The 18,988-nt window shown below is 56.6% G+C and overlaps 1 protein-coding gene across 1 annotated transcript; it reads left to right on the plus strand.

The window, feature by feature from the left end:
• The first annotated feature begins 649 nt into the window (after positions 1-649).
• VILL (villin like) lies at positions 650-18,797 on the plus strand. The gene is made up of 20 exons (XM_081160788.1): positions 650-673; positions 5,206-5,269; positions 5,458-5,532; positions 5,795-5,991; positions 7,213-7,321; positions 8,682-8,792; positions 9,092-9,291; positions 9,690-9,768; positions 9,859-9,957; positions 10,645-10,783; positions 10,955-11,055; positions 13,055-13,192; positions 13,300-13,458; positions 13,993-14,172; positions 14,721-14,872; positions 15,803-15,947; positions 17,338-17,532; positions 17,717-17,788; positions 17,993-18,298; positions 18,553-18,797. Exons 2-20 carry the CDS (start codon positions 5,207-5,209, stop codon positions 18,664-18,666), a joined length of 2,634 nt encoding a protein of 877 aa, XP_081016914.1. The 5' UTR covers positions 650-673; position 5,206; the 3' UTR covers positions 18,667-18,797.
• The last annotated feature ends 191 nt before the right edge of the window (positions 18,798-18,988 follow it).

An 18,988-nucleotide genomic window follows, 5' to 3' on the forward strand; every position in this document is an offset into this window, starting at 1 on the left:
GAGCCCCACTGCCACCCCCGCCCCTCCAGCCCTGGTCCTACTTCCTCCTAAAATTTGCTGGGGTGGCCTGGCCTTCTGGGGGGTCAGGGATCAAGAGCCCCTTCTGGGCCCTGGCAAGTGTTGCTCAGTGGTCAGAGCGTCAACCTAGCCCCAAAGGATCCGGGGTTCGATTCCTGGTCAAGGGGACATACCTGAAACCTGGGGGAGTGGGGGGGAGACAACCAATCCATGTGTCTCTCTCCCATCCCCGCCCCCCATCCCTTCCTTTCTCTCTAAAAATCAATGGAAAAAATGCCCTTGTGTAAGGAGTAACAACAAAGAAGGGCCCATCGGGCTCTCAGAGAAGGGAAGTCACGGTGTGTCCACGTGCACCTCCTGGCCCAGCCCAGGCCTCCATTCCCTGCTCTCGGGCCACCGGCACCCAGGAGGTGTGGCTGGCTGACCAGCCTGGGCCCTGAGGAAGGGGTTGGCTCTCAGAGAGCTGGGTCAGTATTTGTTGACTGTCTAACCAATTGACTAAGTTTGAATGCCCAGCCCGCCAAGCAGGTGGGGTGTGTCCTGCAGGCGGAGCGGGATTGCGTTACAGCGGAGGGGGAGCGGTGGGCAGAGCCTGGCCCTGTGCCAAGCCCAGCACTGCCCACAGGCCGGCAAAGGTGCCCGAAGTTTCCAGCAGGTAGGCCTGGCAGGGAGGGGGCAACGGGCACAGCTGGGCCGGGGGCTGGGGGGTGGGGGGAACCGGGTGGAGGGGTTGTTCTGAGTCAGGGATGTGCGGTGTGGGGGCACAGGCTCAGGGTTGCCAAGGGGCTGGTAGAACTGGGGAGGCAGTGAGGAGCCCGACCGTGAGAACACTGGTTGGGGCAGGGAGGCCATGGCCCAGCGACTTACAGACAGGGAAGAGAGTAGCAATTGTACGTGGGTGGGGGTCTCTTTCACCCACAGAGTCTGAACACTTGGGGACCCAGCCCAGCCCTCCTTTCCTCCAGCAGGCATCACCCGTCCCCCTTCCTGGAAGCTGGGCAGAGTAGCCTCAGGGTCCACCCTTGCACAGGTATCTCAGGAGGAAGTTGAGCACCTGGGGGAGAGGAAGCGGCTCCAAGGAGGGAGTGGGTGCCTGGGTAGGGAGAGGGGATGCTGGGGAGAGGAGGGGGTGCTGGGGGAAGGAAGGGAGTGTCTGGAGAAGGGAGCTCCTGGGTGGGAGAGGAATCTAGGGGAGAGTAGGGGGCCAGGGGAGAGCTGAGCAGGGAAGAGAGGGCGCATTGTGAGAGGAGAGCAGTGTGGAGGGGGCACCTGGGGAAAGGAAGGGCACTGGGGGTGGCATGGGGGGATAGGGGTATCAGAGGAGGAATTGGGCATCTGGGAGAGAAAAGGGGCCCTCGGTGGAGGGACAGCCCCCAGGGGAAAGAAGGGGACTTTCCTGTACAGGGAGAGGACACAGGGCAGGGGCCCCCACTCAGGGTAGGTGATGGAAGGCAGTGCCCTGGGGGAAAGGGGCCATCTGTGGGTGGGAGGGCTTGGCAAGTTAGAGGGGCTCTCTGGAGAGGGAAGGGACCTCTGAGAGAGAAAGGGACTGCCTAAGGGAAATAGGGGATGCTAGGGGGAAGAGGGGACCCCCACCCTCTGAGCATCCCCCCAGAACCCAGTTGGAAAATGCTGAGCACAGGTTACATGGGGATGAGTGCCTCAGGCTCTGGGATCCTGAGAGTTTGGCCCCCCAGCTGGAACTAGATATTGGGGCACCCTCCCAGCCCCTCAGGCATGAGACTGTCCCCACCCGGTGAAATCAACCCAGTCCCAACTTTCTGGCCACTAGTTTGACTTCTCCTGTCGCACATGGTGACCACTGTGCACGTCCAGCCAGCCTTCCTGTCTGTCACTCTGTTGTATGATCCACAGCTCAGGGTTGGTGCCTCTGCTCACTGCCTGCTTGTGCCCTGGTCACTTGAGACCACCTTTGCATGGTCACCGTGTCACTGTCATACCAACAGGCCATCAACTACAACAGCAGCTCTGGGTACAGTTAGAGCTCATGGTGACTTCCCTCCATCCACTTGCCCTCAGTCCAGTCGCAGGGCACAGGTTTCATTCATTCAACAGCTATTTGCTGAGTACCTGCTGGGTGTCAGGCAGCTGGGAGCCGACAGTCAATAAGACAAGCCCCTGGCCTCAGGAATCCATACCTAGGGGTCCCAGGCTTCAGCAAACCTGGTCCCTCCCCTCCCCCTCCCCACACACACCGCCAGGGCCACCGTGGCCCTCTTTGAGACGCTGGGTGTTTCCCAGGGCACTGTGAGCTCACCAGGGCCCCAGTCCTGCCCTTGGGGACCTGCTTTGTTTCACCTGTCAGGCCATGCCTCTGCTTCTGCAACTCTGTATCTCTGCTCCTCCGGTTTCCCCTGGTCACGCAGGGTCAGCAGAGCCAAGGGTGTTCGTCCTGTCCCGCTGATAAGACGGGGGAGCGGGGAGGGGAGGGGAGTTAACACTGAGCCAGGGCCACTAGGAAGGAGGAATTCAGAAAGGAGTGACTTCTGGGTCTGGTGAGCAAAGCAGCATAAAGAAGAAAAGGTGCAGCTAGCAGAATTTAGGTTAGATGTAGAAAGGACTTCCCCAGATGAAGGAATGAGCAGACCTCACACAGAGGTTTCTGGAAGAGCGGTGCAGAGAAGCCTTGGGTAGTCGAGTCACCTGCGGAGATGTAACAGACTGAGGGCCTCGTTCCCGCCCAGGTACCTCTCATTCCACGCTTCTCTCTCCTGTGCACGCTCGGAAGCACGGAGCACAGGCTCAGGGGACCGAAGTCGCTGTCCGCAGAGCCCGTGTCTGTTTGCCGTCTGTGTGTGTGTGTGACCCGTTCGGGTCCGTTTCCAGGATTAAGAGCGCTCGTGCCTGACTCGCCCGGCCCGCTCACGTCGGCTAAGCCTGCCGCCTGCCACGGTCTTCAGAGACGGTCCTGTGTGCAGAGTCTGTCCCGAGTTTGCAGAACGTTTGTCTTGTCTGCAGAGCCTGTGTCTGTCCTGATCCTATTTTCAGATTCTTTTTGCAGAACCTGGGTCTTTTTAGACAGTCCGTCCCTGTTTCCCTGCGTATGTGACTGGCTTGGCTGCAGAACACTGCCCTGCGTGTACAGCCTTTCCCTGTCCATCCCACGTCTTTCTGCCTAAAGATGCTTTTCCTGTTCGCAAAGCTCTGCCTATGTACCTGCCCCTGTCAGAAGAACCTGTTTCCTCTGCAGTAAGTGTCTGTCCCCAGACAATGCCCCTCTTTGCGGTCCGATCCTATTTCAAAGCCTGATTCTGTCTGCAGAACCTGAGCCCTGTTTGTCCCATCTATGACATTTTTCAAGGCCTCTGCCTAGATTTCCCTGGATAGAAACTATGTCTGCCTGCAGGACCTATTCCTATGAAGAGCTTATCACTGTCAGGATCGTTGTGTCCATCTGGGAGCACCTGTGACTTTCTGCAGAGCACATCCCAGTTCACAGAACCTGTGCCGCCTGCACACTTTATTCCCAATTCCCCATGTACCTGTTAGCAGGACCTGTCCCTGTTTACAGAGCTTTCTCTCTCTCCAGAACTCATCCTTTTATAGAAAGCCTGTGCCTGTTTGCGGAGCCCGGGCTCTCTGCAGGACCCAGCCCTGTTTCAAGATCTGGCCCATGTCTGGGGCATCTGTGCTTGACCACAAAGCTCATTTTCCTGCCAGCTGCTTTCAGCAAACCCTGCCGTCTCTGAAGAAACTTTCGCTGATAACAGAGCCTGTCTGTTTGCAGAGCCTGTGTGGGCTTACACACCCTCTCCCTCTCTGCAAAGCCTGTCTCTAGAGGCCTTTCTCTTTTTTCAAAGCCTGGGTCTCATTGTCAAGTTTATGAATGTTTGCCCAGCCCGCTCCCACCTCCCTGGAGTCCGGCTTCCAGTCTGCCTCCCGATGCTGTCCCTGCGTTCAGAGCCTGGCCATGCCTAGAGAGCCTTTGCCTCTTTTAAGAGCCTGCTTTGGCGAGTGTGGTTCAGTTGGTTCGGTGTTGTCCCATGCACCAGGAGGTTGCCAGTTCAATTCCTGGTCAAGGGCACATGCCCAGGTTGCGGATGTGCTGGAGGCAGCCAATTTATGTTGCGCTCTCACATTGATGTTTCTCTCTCTCTCTCCCCCTCTCCCTTCCTCTCTAAAAATCAATAAGCTATTCTTTAAAAAAAAAAAAAAAAAAAAGCCTGCTTTGGTCTGGGAGGTATTTCTCTGACTGAAGATGCTGTGCCTGTTTGCAGACCTTAACTATCCATCTCCCTGCCCATCTCTGCAGAGTCTGTTCCTTAAGCAAAGTCTACCCTCCTGTCTTAAGGGTTTGTCCTGGACCGCATTCGAAAAGCCCTTCCCAGCTGCAAAGCTCCTCCATACCTGCAGAACCTGTGACTGTCTGCAGGGTCTTTTTCAGCATCCACAGCTTTGCTTGTTTGCAGCCTGTCTGAATTTCCCTCTGCAGAGGCTGTCCTTATACACACAGACTGTCCCTGCCTACAGACCTCACTGTCATTAGGAGAACCTGTGCCCGTTATATCCTGTTCTGTCTGAGGAAGCGGTCGTCCCTGTTTGCAGAAACTGTGCTTGTGCGCCAAGCCTTTTTCTATGCACACAGCCTCTCCCTCGCTGCAGGTGCTGTCTCTCTGCATTGCCCGTTCCTAATGGTCCACAAAACCTATGCCTATTTGCAGCTCTGTCCATGTGTGCAGAGCTGTCTGTGTCTACAAGATTCAGCCTTGTTTCAAGAGCCTGTTGCTGTTTGCAGAGGCTGTCCCTGCCCGCAGAATCTGTGCTTACTAGCAGAGCCTTGGCCCGTCTGCATAACCTACCACTGTCCACTGTGACTGTCCTGACTGCAGATCCTCTGTCTGTCTGCACAGCCTGTTTCTAACTCTGTCTGTCTGCAGAGGTCATCCCTATGTTCAAAGCCTATCCCTGTCCACAGAGCTCAGTCCTGTTTCAAGAATATAACCACGGATGACAAACCAAGTCCCTGTTTACAAAGCCTCTCTGTGCCGACGTCTGCAGTACCTGCCCTGGTTTGCTGGCGTTTGGGTGTCCCTAGAGCCCTACTAATGGAAGGCACGCGCTATGTGAAGGAGCTTTGGAGAGCCGTAGGCAGGGAGAGTCCTTGCTTGGAGGCCAGGGTCTGAGAACTCTGGCTCTTGTTTCCTTCCTCACTCCTGTCTGACCCAGGATGGACATTGAGGACATCCCCGACATCGAGAGCCATAGGGCCCTCAACGTATGGATCATTGAGGTGAGGGGCACGGCTAGACAGCCGTGTCAGTGCCGCAGAAAGGGTGTGATCTCTGGAACTAGGCTTCTCCTGGGCATCAACTCAGAGTCGCCCCTGGCCCCAGAGGGCCATGGGGGTGGGGGTGGGGTGGGGTGGGGTGGGGTTTGGGGACATCTCCTGGGTCGTCACTAGGTACCTTCCTCTCCCAGAACCTGAAGATGGTGCCTGTGCCCGAGCAGTCTTACGGGAACTTCTTCGAGGAGCACTGCTACATCGTCCTGCACGTGAGCGCTGGGGAGCGTGTCCGAGGGGGCGTGGCCCCGCTGGGGAGCCTGACGGGGCAGAGACCCTAGAATCGCACCCCACAAGGGAGCTGCTGCCTCTGAGGCCACGTAGCCCTTCCCTCCCCAGGCCACATCCCCTGCCCAGTCTCCCCAAGGCCCTTGGCACATCTTGGACCTTGACCTCGGTGTCCACTCCCCCGCCCTGGAACCTCAGCTCCCTCCCCTCACACCCCCACCAACACCTGGGCCCTGCCTCCCCCAGAGCCTGAAGGCCGCGCAGGGGGCAGCCAAGGACCTGCACTACTGGATCGGCAAGAAGACGGACGCGGAGGCGCAGAGCAAGGCGGGGGCCTTCGTGCAGCTCCTGCAGGAGAGCCTGGGCAGTGCCACAGTGCAGCACCGCGAGGTGCAGGGCCACGAGTCCGACTGCTTCTACAGTTATTTCCGCCCAGGGGTCATGTGAGTGAGGGGGCTGCGGGGTGGGCGACCGTGTCCCTCACCCCTGGCGTGTAGGGTGTTTGGGGGCGGCTGACATCCTTACTGAGATGCAAATCACACCATATGACTCGCCACTGAAAGTCACAATTCAGTGATTTTTAGTATACTCACAGATTTGTGCAACCACCAGTTTTAGAACATATTCATCACCCCAAAAAGAGGCCCCAGGCCCTTCAGCCACCCCACTGCCCCCCAATTCTCCCTGCCCCCGTCTGTCCAGAGGTGCCTATTCTGGACATTCCATATGAGTGGAATTATGTAACATGCAGTATATGGATCGCCACGTTTTATTTAGGTATTCATCCCAAAATGGACATTTGGGTTGTTTCCACTGTTTAGCTGTTATGGATAATGCGGCCATTAACATTTGCATACAAGTTTCTTTCCTAGTTCTATTGAAATATAAGTGTCATTCACCACTGTATCCGTTTAAGGTGTACAGCGTAACGGTTTGACTGATGTGTGCTGTGAAATGATCACTGCTATGTTTACTTAACATCCATCATTGTATACAAGTTTTTGTGTGGACACATGTTTTCCTTCCTCCTGGGTATACACCCAGGAGTGGACACCCATGTTTATTTGAGTTTGCTTTTATGTTACTGTTCCCACTAGAAATGTGTATTTGCTATAAATTTCTTGAAATATCTATTAAATTAATATTTGTAAAATATTAGGTTGAACTATAGGAAATTCAATCATTTCTGTTTCATACAGTTGAACCTAATACATGCATATAGTATATATATGAACACACACACATGTATACGTGTACACGCAGGAAACATGCCACTTCTATATATGTTACTTCTATATCTATAGATAGGCACACTTACACACATACATGGATAGTCATGTCCACCTACACACATATATGTTGTTTCCTGAATTCCACACACTCACATCTGTACTCACATGGATAAAAAGATAACACATTATGCCCCCACAGGTATACATGTACATATGCACATGCATGTCCACATATTAACACACGGATAAACACATGCATACTCCTGTACCACATGTAGCCATGTGCTTGTACACATGCTCATATATGCTTGCACACATGTATTAAGCAGGCACATGCATGTCCCCACATGTGTGTATGCATGTGCTCACATCTGCACTGACTCCCGCACATAGCAGTGTATGGTCTTACATGGCACCCCATTTCCCCCCCAGCTACAGGAAGGGAGGCCTAGCCTCTGACCTCAAGCATGTAGAAACCAACATGTACAACATCCAGCGACTCCTGCGCATCAAAGGGAGGAAGCATGCGTCAGCCACTGAGGTGAGGATGCCAGGGATGCCACCTAACCTCTGGACCCGCTCAGACTTCGTGCACTGAAGTATAGGGCCGTGCGGAGGGTGCCATGGGAATGGGGGGGACCACCAGGGTGTTGTCATCCCCAGATGGCCTATCTTTTTTAAAAATTTATTTTTCAACTGCAGTTGACATGCAGTAGTATAGTAGTTTCAGGTGTACAACATAGTGATCCGACGTTTATATAACTTATGAAGTGATCACCCTAATAAGTCTAGTACCCAATTCCCGGCTGGCCCATCTTGACTGAGGAGAGAGAAGGCAGAGTCAGGCTTTTAGTGCCACCCCCACCAGGGCTCCTCTGACCCTCGGCGTCTTCATCCATCTATGGCCATATCAAGAAGCTGGGAGGGGGGCAGCGAGGCAGACAAGCTGGTGCACCTGGGTGGTCCTTATAGGCAGAACTAGGGCAAGAAGCATGATTTGGGGTGGGGGGTGCACAGCCCTTCACATTCTCATACATGTTGTCATTGTCACCCATAGGCGCACACACTGTCTCCCGCTGTTACCCCTGGGGCCACTCTAGTTCATTGCAGGCCCTCGTGCAATCGCGAACAGAGTGCACCTTACCTCCACTTCTGGAGATTAATGGGAAATACCAGCCTTGGTAGAACAAGACATTCCGCTGCCATCTGGCAGGAACTGGGTGTAATGAACATTCAGGTGTTTGATGCTTGTGATGTGAATGAGCCTGAGTTGTGCATGTTACTGTCTACATGGTATGTGACAGCCCTGTGACTCAAAGACAACCCCACACAGGCTCACACTCTGCCACCCACAGATGCCCACACGTCCCTGCTCACACACAGATACTATGAGGCCCCAGGTTTTGCCTGTCTTCCTGGAATAATTATTTAAGTCTTTTCTTTCACTCACTGTCTGGATGATAACTATGCTTATCCGTAGATAATACACTGTTCCCCGCACAGGCACACATACTTTCATACTCGGCCACCCATGAGCTTACACACTTATTCGTATTTGGTACACATGCATCTACACACATGGGTAAACATGTACACCCCAATTGTATACATGTGTGCATATAGACATGCATTAAGTGAAAAGTGACACAGTCATGTACACCTATGAAATGCAGCATTACCTACAGGCAACGTGCCTAGAGGTGCACACAGCCACAGCCTCAGGTGTCATACGGTCACACAGATACCTGTCTGCACACCATAACAGCAATGTCATGGTCACACGTACATACAGTTGCACACAGCTTCACGCACACTCTCGGAGGCAGGGACAGGCTGTGGTGCCCCTCCACTTGGGTGCTGGTGGTATGGCACCTGTCTCCCTCCCCTTCTGGCTCCGGCAGGTGGAGCTCTCCTGGGAAAGCTTTAACAAGGACGACATCTTCCTGCTGGACCTGGGCAAGGTGATGATCCAGTGGAACGGGCCCAAGAGCAGCATTTCCGAGAAGGCACGGGTCAGTGTCTGCCCTGGAAACTACGGGCTGCAGGACTTGGGGAGGGGCTGGTCCTCCAGGTGCCCATTCTCCAGCCACCCCAGGAGGGAGGCCTGGCTCTCCACTCCAACCTGAAAAGCGACTACTAGGTGTAAGTGGAGTCCAGACCCAGCACTGGTGGTACCTCTGGATGCCAGGATAGGGGGACACCCTCCCCCAGCCTCTGGGAGTTGACCAGTGACAGGAAGGACCTGGGACACCGTCTGAGGGGGGAGGGAGAGCATGCTGTGGAAGCCCTGACTGCCAGTCCTCTCCTGCAGGCCCTGGCCCTGACCTGCAGCCTCCAGGACAGGGAGCGCGCTGGTCGTGCGCAGATTGGCGTGGTGGACGACGAGGCCGAGGCCTCTGGCCTCATGGAGATCATGGAAGCTGTGCTGGGCCACCGAGTGGGCAGCCTGTACACCACCCTGCCCAACAAAAGTTTTAACCAGCTGCAGAAGGCCCGTGTCTACCTCTACCAGTGAGCAGACCTTGGGAGTGGGCAGGGTGGGTGGGGTAGGCCAGGCCTGCATGCCCACCAATACAGCAGTAACACAGGGTCTCTAGAAAGCCCTCCAGAAAAGGCTCATGGGCTTCTGGGGCAGGCCATCTGGGACCTTGGGCCCCACCTATACTCTTGCACGGCTGCCTTTCAGAGGAACCCATGGTGCAGACAGGGCAGCTAAGGCCCTGAGAAGGCCAGGTAGTTGCCTAAGGCTCCACAGCAAGGCTGCAGTGAAGCCAAGACTTCGACTCAGGACCCCAGCCCCCATGCCTCTGCCTTGGGGTGGGGGTGGGGGGTGGGGGGCTAAATGTGGCTAGAGTAGAGCCAGGCCAGGAAGAGGCTGAGCTGCCCACTTCTGGATGCCTGTCCTCCAGTGTCTACGAGAAGGGTAAGGATCTGGTGATCCAGGAGGTGGCGGCCCACCTGCTGACCCAAGACCTACTGCATGAGGAGGTGAGGCCCCAGTCACCCCATCCATCCCCTCCCACCCCACAACCTACCCAGCCTGGACCACCTACAGACCAGCCCCACTCTCGCCCCCAGGACTGCTACATCCTAGACCACGGGGGTTGCAGGATCTATGTGTGGCAGGGACTCAGGTCCAGCCAGGAGGAGAAAAAGGCTTCCTTCCGCCTGGCTCTGGTGAGGCTGTGGGGCCCTGTCTCAGAGGGACATATGCTGGCCCACATATTCCAGGGGGAGGTAGCCCTTCCCTGGGGTCTGAGGGAGGAAACTGTCCTACCCTGAAGTCTAAGCTAGGGGACATCCCTGTCCTGGGTCTGAAAGGGAAGCAGTCCTGCCCTGGGAGCCTGTCTGATGGAGGACATGGCCCTGCCTGGGTCTAAGCCTGCAGACAGGTCTCCCTGACCGAGGGAGGAGAGACAGCTGTGTCTGAGGAGGGCAGCACCGGGCCCTCTCTGGGGCGCTGGAGGCATGTAGTCTGCCCCAGGAACCCTGATGGGGGGACCAGTTAGCACCCAAGAAACCGTATGTCAAAGGACGCTCTGCCTTGAGGTCTGAGGAGCCTAGCGCCCTGGGCACCCCTGGGGCCTGCTGGCTGTCATGGCCAGCCGAGACTAAGGGGACCCTGCCTGTCCTCAGAGACCTCGAAGAAGTCGGTAGTGATAAAGCCAGCTCCAAAAAGCAGGCTGTGAGCTCGGTTAATCACAGCTGCTGGGTGCTGGGTGCAGGGTGCTGGGTGCTGGGTGCTGGGTGCTGGGTGCTGGGTGCAGGGTGCTGGGTGCTGGGCTGGCAGCCCAAGCAGCGGGGTCCTGCGGGTGGAGCGGAGCAGGGGCCTCGGGCGCAGGCCTGACGGAGCCCCCGCCCCAGCGCTTCATCCAGGCCAAGGGCTACCCGACCTACACCAACGTGGAGGTGCTGAGCCACGGCGCCGAGTCCGCGGCCTTCAAGCAGCTCTTCCGGACCTGGTCTGACGGGCAGCACTCGGGCAAGAACCTCGGACCGAACCGTGAGCGGGCGGCGGGGCCGAGGCGGCACCCAGAGCCTTGGCCGACTGGGTGGTGGGGCGTGGCCCCAGGAGGCTTCTGGAAGGGTGGGTGGGCCAGGTGGGGGCCAGCATGGGGCTGTGGAGCTGGGGTAGGGCAGTAGGCGCCTGTGACACCCTCTGCCCCACCCTCAGGTAAACTGAGTCAGGCAAAGCTGGACATGGGCCTGCTGCGCAGCCAACCTAAGCTAGCTGCCCAGCTCAGGATGGTGGACGACGGCTCCGGGAAGGTGGAGGTGAGGGCACTGGCCGGGCGCGGGGCAAGGGGAGGGGACATGGGCACACAGGGGTAGGCTGTGTCTCCAGGTGAACAGTATGGCTGCTAAAGCGACCCAGCTACTTTCAAGTACACATCTACACACCGAAAGGGACGCCCAGGGGTATGTGCAGACGTGCAAACCCCTCCGAGAGCCAGCTCGCACATGGCACGCTTAATGCTTCATACACACATGGCTGCTCACTCACATAACACGGTAACGCTCGGACGCTTCCTGTGCCCTTTGCCATGTGTATGACACAGCCATCTGCATGCTAATATAGACACACAAACACCTTGTAATTGCACGTAATCACGGCCCAGTACACAACAGCAAGAATCAGTTGTGCAAATTCTATATCACACATGACTGGTCACGTACAACCAGGAACCCACAGGGACGCGCCCACACGGGGACACAGTCAATCACAGCCCCACACACCCAACCCCCAATGCACCGTCACGCACCATCAGACTCCTGTTCTGGAGACGGAGGGGTTGGGGACCACTTCCAGGTTCTGTACACAGGACAGAGCTGCACCTTGAAAGGTTGGCTACACCCCTGAGCAGAGCCTCTAATTCCTTTGAGCCCCAGGGCAGGTTTTTTTTTTCTCTATAAAATGGGGGCAAAAACTGTGGTCCCATCGATCCCAAGGCTGGTATGGGGATGCTGTGGGATTCTGGGACTGCTGGGCTTATGTGAGGGGTTCTAGTTCTCAAGGTAGGTCAAGGTCAGAGAAAATATTGTTCCTCCAAAGGTTCCTCCTACAATTGCCCTAATATGGATGGACAGAAGCAGCGAGTGAGGACAGCCAGAGATAGGAGGAGACAGGGCAAGGTGGGGAGGAAAAGGGGGCAGGGGGAGAGGAAGACGGCAAGGGGGACATGGAGACACAGAGGAGACTGAGAAAGAGAGGAGGGAGGAGGCAGAGAGCTGTCGGTGGGAGGGGTGCGATGAAGAACCGGGAGAGATGGGCCATACAGGGAGAGACAGAGGGACAGCTAGGGAGATAGAGGGAGACAGGAAAGCAGAGAGGAGGGACAGGGAGAGGAGGAAGGAGGCTCTGTGGCCCAGGTCACAAGCCAAAGGCGAGTAGACAGGAAGGTAGGGGAGGCCCCAGCCAGGAGGCCTGGCTGCCAGGCAAGTGCTGCCCCTGGGTGGTGTATGTTTGGAGTGTATGGTGTATGTTCAGCCTTTTCTGCAAAAGGCAGGATTCTGGATGCTCTGGTCGGGAGGAGACCTTCCCCAGAGAGAGCTGTCAGGCTCTATGTGGGCACAGGATGCCCAGGCATTGTTTCCTGCCATGTCAAGGTGGGCGTTGTTAGCCCCACTTTACAGGTGGGAAAAACTGAAGCTCAGAAAGGTCTCACTGCCAACATGGGCCAACCTAGGATTGGACCAGGTTTGCCTGGTTCCAGAGCCCATGCTCGCTGCCCACAGGAACAAGAAATCACGCTGTTAAGTGTGAGGAAGTATATTTATTTCAGTCTTTGAACAGGCTTTGTATTTTCAAGTGATCCTTGAAAAAAGGGAAGTCTTCCAAGAGCCCTAAGACCTAGCTTCTTTCTGCCCAGCTTCCGCTGCCCCGGCCTGAGCAGTGAGCAGTTCTGCCAGGACCTGTCTGTCCCTAACCCATGCTGTGGCTGGTGGGGTCAGGGTGGGGGTGGTGTGGGGCAGGGGGCAGGTTTACCTTGGCAGCCTCCAGAGTCCTCACCACTTGTCTGTCCCAGGCACCATAGGCCAACTCAGAGTCCTCGCTAAGAGCAGGTCTGCACAAGTGCGGTGGGTCCCAGGGCCCCATGGGAGAAAGGGTCACCTGCAGACCCTTGCACAAGCCCAGCACAGAGCACAGGGTAGGTGCAGAGTTGGGGGTGAGTCCCTTGCCTGCGCAGATGAGGCTGAGGAGAACTTTCTGGCTAGGCACAGGGTGAGTTCAGATGGAAGAGCCACCTGTGCCCATTGGTCCCCTGTCTCCCAGGTGTGGTGCATCCAGGACTTAGACAGGCAGCCTGTGGACCCCAAGCGTCATGGACAGTTTTATACAGGCAACTGCTACCTTGTCCTCTACACATACCAGAGGATGGGTCACATCCAGTACATCCTGTACCTGTGGCAGGTGCGCAGGCCCGAGGGGTGGGTGGCAGGCACCTTCCAGCCTCAGAGCTGAAGATCTGAGAATGGTATCTAACAGTTGCTCCAGGCCCTCCCCACCCTTGTCTGCAGGGCCACCAGGCCACCACACAGGAGATAAAGGCCCTGAACAGTAAAGCCGAGGAGCTGGACCTCCGGTACCATGGAGCCCTGGTGGAAGAGCGTGTGACTATGGGCAGCGAGCCCCCCCACTTCTTTGCCATCTTCCAGGGCCAGTTGGTGGTCTTCCTGGTAGGACCCTCCTTTGCTGCTGTGGCCACAGCCTCATGGCTCCTCCATGTGCCAATGACCTTTATTATGCACATGCTAACAGCTCTTTGGGCCAAGGGCCCAGCTTATCCCCATCGCACTCTGGTTTCTTGGTGCTGTCCAAGGCCCAGGAGCTCCAAGGGTGGCCCCTGCCTAAGTTTCTTCCCCCAGTCCTCAGAGCCAGCCACAAAGCAGGGGTGCAGGTGAGGAAGTTTAATTGAAAGCCAGGACCTTGCCTGCGGTCACACACGGGCAAAGCCAGTCCCCACTTTCTGCCTTCAAGCCTGGGGGAACTATGCCCTGACCCCTTGGAGATGGGGTGAGGGAATCCATTTAGAAAGGCCTGGTTCTATCCTAGGCAATGGGATCCTCACACTCCACACCCAGAGGATCTAGAAAACAGTAGTGGCTTCAAGAAAGGGACCCCTGGGCCTTGAGGCAGTTTGTCCCCCACTGGGACAGGGGGGTTGGCCCCCAGGGCCCCTTGCCCCAGCTGATGCCTAGCTCTCTTTATAGGGGAGCGCTGGGCACAGTGGCAAGGGGCAGCCAGTATCTGCCACAAGGCTCTTCCACGTGCAAGGCACCGAAAGCTACAGCACCAGGACCACGGAGGTGCCAGCCCGGGCCTCAGCCCTCAACTCCAGTGACATCTTCTTGCTGGTCACAGCCAGCATCTGCTACCTCTGGTTTGGGAAGGTACCACCAACACTGACCACTTGTTTCACGCCCGCGGCAGTGGCGCCAGGCAGGGATGGGGCCACTCCACAGGGGATGCAGACTTCAAGCCCAACCTTAGATAGGCCTGGAGGGGGTTGGGGGTATGTGTCCCCTCTTGAACCTGGGGGAAGTTATAAGGTAACAGGTGGACCTGGGGGTCCACAGGTCAGAGCTAGGCTTAGGCCCAGGCTGCCTCCCTCCTTCTTGCCTTGAGCAGGGAGCCTGCATCTTTCCAAGTCTCTTTGACAAGGAAGAAACCTAGTTCAGTTTGCCAGAATTTTCTCTGATCGTCAGTATAAACCGTAAATGATCCCCAAGCCTGGGAGTCCCAGAGAGGGTCCCAGTCCCTGTGACCCTGATCAGCTGGGGAGACAGAGGCCAGGAGGGGCAGGAAGGGTGAGCCCTTGTTCATGCAGCCCTCCCATCGGCTTAGGCCCCCTGACTCAGGCCCCTGCGCGTGGGCAGCTGTGGGACTGGAGGTGAAGACCCCTTCCCTGCAGGGCCTGACGCAACCATTTGCCTGCCAGGGCTGCAGCGGTGACCAGCGTGAGATGGCGCGGAGGGTAGTCAGTGTCATCTCTGAGGACATTGAGGACAAAGAAACAGTGCTGGAGGGTCAGGAGCCTCCCTGCTTCTGGGAGGCCCTGGGAGGCCAGGCTCCCTACCCCAGCAACAAGAGGTGACAGGGTGGGAGGAGGGTGTTCTCCTTACACGAGGGACGAATCTGAGGCCCAAAGAGGGTGGGGTGACTAACTAAGGGTCACACGTAGAGCTTGAGGAGCCAGACTAGAACCGAGGACTCTTGGCTCCCCACCCCAGGGGCTCCCAGGAGCGCAGCCCCGCCCCCTTCACTCCCAGCCGCCCTAACTTGGATGGGAAGATGCAGGGCAGGGGTGTCCTCTGCTGGCTGAATGTGCTCCCTGCATGGCCATAGTCTCGGACCAATAGCAGAAGCCGGTCCCCAACCGCACAGTCCCCAGGAGGGTGGTACCGCGTGTGTGTGTGTGTGTGTGTGCGCGCGCGCGTATGTGGAGTGTGCAAGAATGCACAAGGGTGTAAATGCACAAGGGTGTGTGTCCGAGGTAGGGCAGAACGAGGCCTCAACAGGAGGAGGGAGCTGAGTCCTGGACCCCTCTGTGTTGCCTGGGGGCCTGGTTTATGCACCGCTCTCCCCCCAAGTCTCCTGAGCTCCTAAGTACTACTGTGGCCCTCTCTCAGCCTAACTTCCCCCCTCCCACCTTGGGCCTGAGGCCATCCCAGCCAGGGATGGGACCAGGGGCTCCTCTCTCCCAAGGATGGCAGGGCTCCAGCTCAGGCCCACCCACAAAGCCAGCCAGCCAGCCCTTTCTGGTGCCTACTCCCGGGAAAACTCACGTGGCAGCTGTGCCACAGCTGGCTGGAGCTAGACGAAATCCCGGTCTGCTTTTCCCACTGCCTTTCTCCTTTCTGGGTCACTGAGGCCCAGAGAAGAGCAGGGCGGGTGTTCCCGGACTAAACTGCAGGGTGGGTGGAGCTCAGAGGAGGGCCCAGCCCCTGGGGTAGGGGCCCCTGTGCTGAGGGCTAGCTTGGCCAGGCCGCACAGTCCCAGCCTTCTGCCCACTCTGGCCAGCCTCCCCGAGGACGTCGCCAGCATCCAGCCACGGCTGTTCGAGTGCTTCAGCCAGAATGGCCACCTGGTCCTCACGGAATTGGTATTCTTTAGCCAAGAGGACCTGGACAAGCATGATGTCATGCTACTAGACACCTGGCAGGAGGTGAGGTGGCCACCCCAGCCTACTGGGGTGTGTCTGTCTCTGTGTAACTGGTGTGCGCCTGTGTCTTTGTGTATTTCTCACCATCTGACTGCATGTAGGCTGCCAGTGAGTATGTGTGACTGTGTGACACTGCGTGACAGTGCGAGTGTGTCACCATGAATGTGATACTGTGGATGACTCTGTCACAGTCAGCCTTTGGGAGACTACGACTGTGTGTCTGGACCTTGTGCGTGATTGTGACTGGCTTTGTAGTTATATGTAACTCCCTGTGCCTTCAAATGGTGTGTGGCTCCAGGTGACTGCCTGGGGCTGACATGTGTCAATGTCAAGTGAACAACTGTAAATTGAATGGCTGTCCGTGTACGTATGTGTGATGCATTTGCCTTTGTGTATGTGGCTGTGTGGTCAAGTAACACCCTGTGTAAGTGACCAGATCAGCCACAACGGGCGAGGCTGAGTGTGTGACTGAGTGACGGTATTTGCGTGGCTAATTGTTCCTTTGTGGCTAGATGCAGTGGTTTTTCGGGCTACCTGTGTTTTTCAGGCTGGATGTGTGGGACTGTGTAATCAAGTGTGGCTGTGTTTATGCACAACTATGTCTATGTGCTATCTGGCTGTGGCAATGGATGATTGTGTCTGTGTAGCTGTGATTAATGGATGATTGTGTCCATGTGTCTGTGTCACTGTCTATGACACTGTGTGAATGTGATGAGGCTTGCAGACTCCCATGTCCCTCAGAACAAAACCAAAGCCCTTACTACAGCCCTGCATGGCCCGGCAACCCCAACTCTCTAGCCCGATTTGCTCCCACTTTTCCAGTGCCTGCTCTGCTTCAGCAGCAATGGCCTCCGTGCTGCTCAAATGCCAGGCATGCTCAGGGCCTTTGCACTGGTTGTTTTGTCTGGTTACAACACTTTCTCCCCAGACATACACATGACTTGCTCCCCCACCTCCCTCAGATCTTGACTCCATGTCACCTCCCCAGTAAGGCTCTCCCTGCCTTTAATTTAAAATTCCATTATCTCCCCATCACCACACTTATCTTCTTTCCCTGACTTTTTCTCCATCTGATATATTACATATTTTCTTTCTTTTCCTGTCTCCCAAATAAAATGAAAGCTCTACAAGGGCAAGGATTTTTGTCTTTTTTTTTCACTACTGAATCCCCTGGTCCACAACAGGCACTCAATAAATATTGTGGATTGAAGTCATACATATATGCCTGTGACCTTCTGGAGTGTTTATGGATGTGTGGATATGGTGGCCAACCTGCTGTGTGTCTGGTGCTTTGGGGGCTCTGAGACCATTTGATAAACAGGGGTGGGAAGGAAGCAGTCAGCTCTGGGCAGGCCCTCCCCCCACCCAAGGCCAGGCCCCCTCTGTGGCCCAGATCTTCCTGTGGCTCGGGAAAGCTTCGAGTGAGCGGAAGCAGGCGGCAGTGGCCTGGGGCCAGGAATACCTGAAGACCCACCCAGCTGGGAGGAACCAGGCTGCACCCATTGTGCTGATCAAGCAGGGCCATGAGCCTCCCACTTTCACTGGATGGTTCCTCGACTGGGACCCCTACAAGTGGACTGAGAGTGAGGTCTGAACCCCCAGCTCCACCCTAATCCAGGGGAGGGGGCTTGCCCTGGGCAGACTGAGAGGAGGCACTGCCCTGCTGGGGGTCCTCCAATGTGGGTTAGAGAGACCTGGTCTTGTCCTCAGACCCCTTCCTGGGTCCCATTGGTACCATTCCCTCTCACCCCCACTCTGATTCTTGTCCCCAGAACAACCAGTCCTATAGGGAGTTGGTGGAGGGCAGCCTGGAAGCAAGTTCTACCATCTCTGAGATAACAGCAGTGAGTACTGGGGCCTCCCAGGCTTTCCCCAGGGTCTGGGCTCAGTTGGCATGGTCCAGGTGGGCAGAATGGGCAGGGAAGGAGCCAGGCCCTGGTAGGTGGCGGGGGTTGCAGGTGGGAGAAAGAGGGCCAGTGGGCTCAGTATGGCCTCCCCGTGGGAGCCTCTCCCCCATCACCCCCAGTCTGAGTCCCCTCTATGGACAGGAAATCAACAACTTCCGGCTGTCTAGATGGCCAAACAATAGCAGGCCAGGCTCCGTGGCCCTGCAGGCCCACAAGAGCTCCCAGGACAGATCAGAAAATGATCTGCAGCTGGGCCCCAAGGCGGGTGGTGGCAGCACCAGCACCAGCACCAATACCAGCACCAGCACCAACACCAGCACCAACACCAGCACCAGCACCAACCACAGCAGCCCCAATTCCATGAGCAACAAGGGCCTGCCCCGCGAACAGTTGATGTACCGGCCCGCCAAGAGCCTGCCAAAGGGCGTGGACCCGGCCCAAAAGGAGGTAGGTGCCTGAGCCTCCCCTGCCACTCACTGCCCCAGCACTGATGCACCTAAAATTAAGCTGGAAGCACCTAGGACCCACACTGATGGTGGGAATGAGCAAGCTGTCTGGGGGGACGTGTGTTCCAGATGCGGTGATGGGCAGAGAGAGATGGGAGAGGAGAGCCTTGAGCCCTGGGATGACACCTCTGGGTGGGACAGAATTCTGGGCTCAGTTGACACCCTTCCCTGCATTCACCTTCCCCTCGCCCACAGTTCTATCTCTCAGACTCTGACTTCCAAGATATCTTTGGCAAGTCCAAGAAGGAATTCTACGGCATGGCCAAGTGGAAGCAGCAGCAGGAGAAAAAGCAGCTTGGCTTCTTCTGAACCCAGACCCTGCTCCTGCCAGTGCCTCTCACATGGCCGAGCCCCGTGGGTAACACCGCTACATGCACCTGAGCCCCAGGGGAGACTCCTGGGTCACCTCCCTCCCCAGCAATAAAAGCTTGTGGCCTCACAAGGTGTGGTGTGTGGGTTTTCAAGTCTGGATCACTCAGCAGGTCTACCTCTGGGGAAGGGGCCTCAGGGGCTGGAGGGGGTGGTCTCTCTGTACCCTCCCCGGTGAAAGGGTTGGTTTCTTGCCGGTCCCTCCTGCCCAGGGCGACAGACAGCGCCCACAATACAGTGTGTGTGTGGGGAAGGTGGAGAG

Source organism: Miniopterus schreibersii, assembly GCF_964146895.1.
Source record: "Miniopterus schreibersii genome assembly, chromosome: 15".
Classification (NCBI taxonomy): domain Eukaryota; kingdom Metazoa; phylum Chordata; class Mammalia; order Chiroptera; family Miniopteridae; genus Miniopterus; species Miniopterus schreibersii.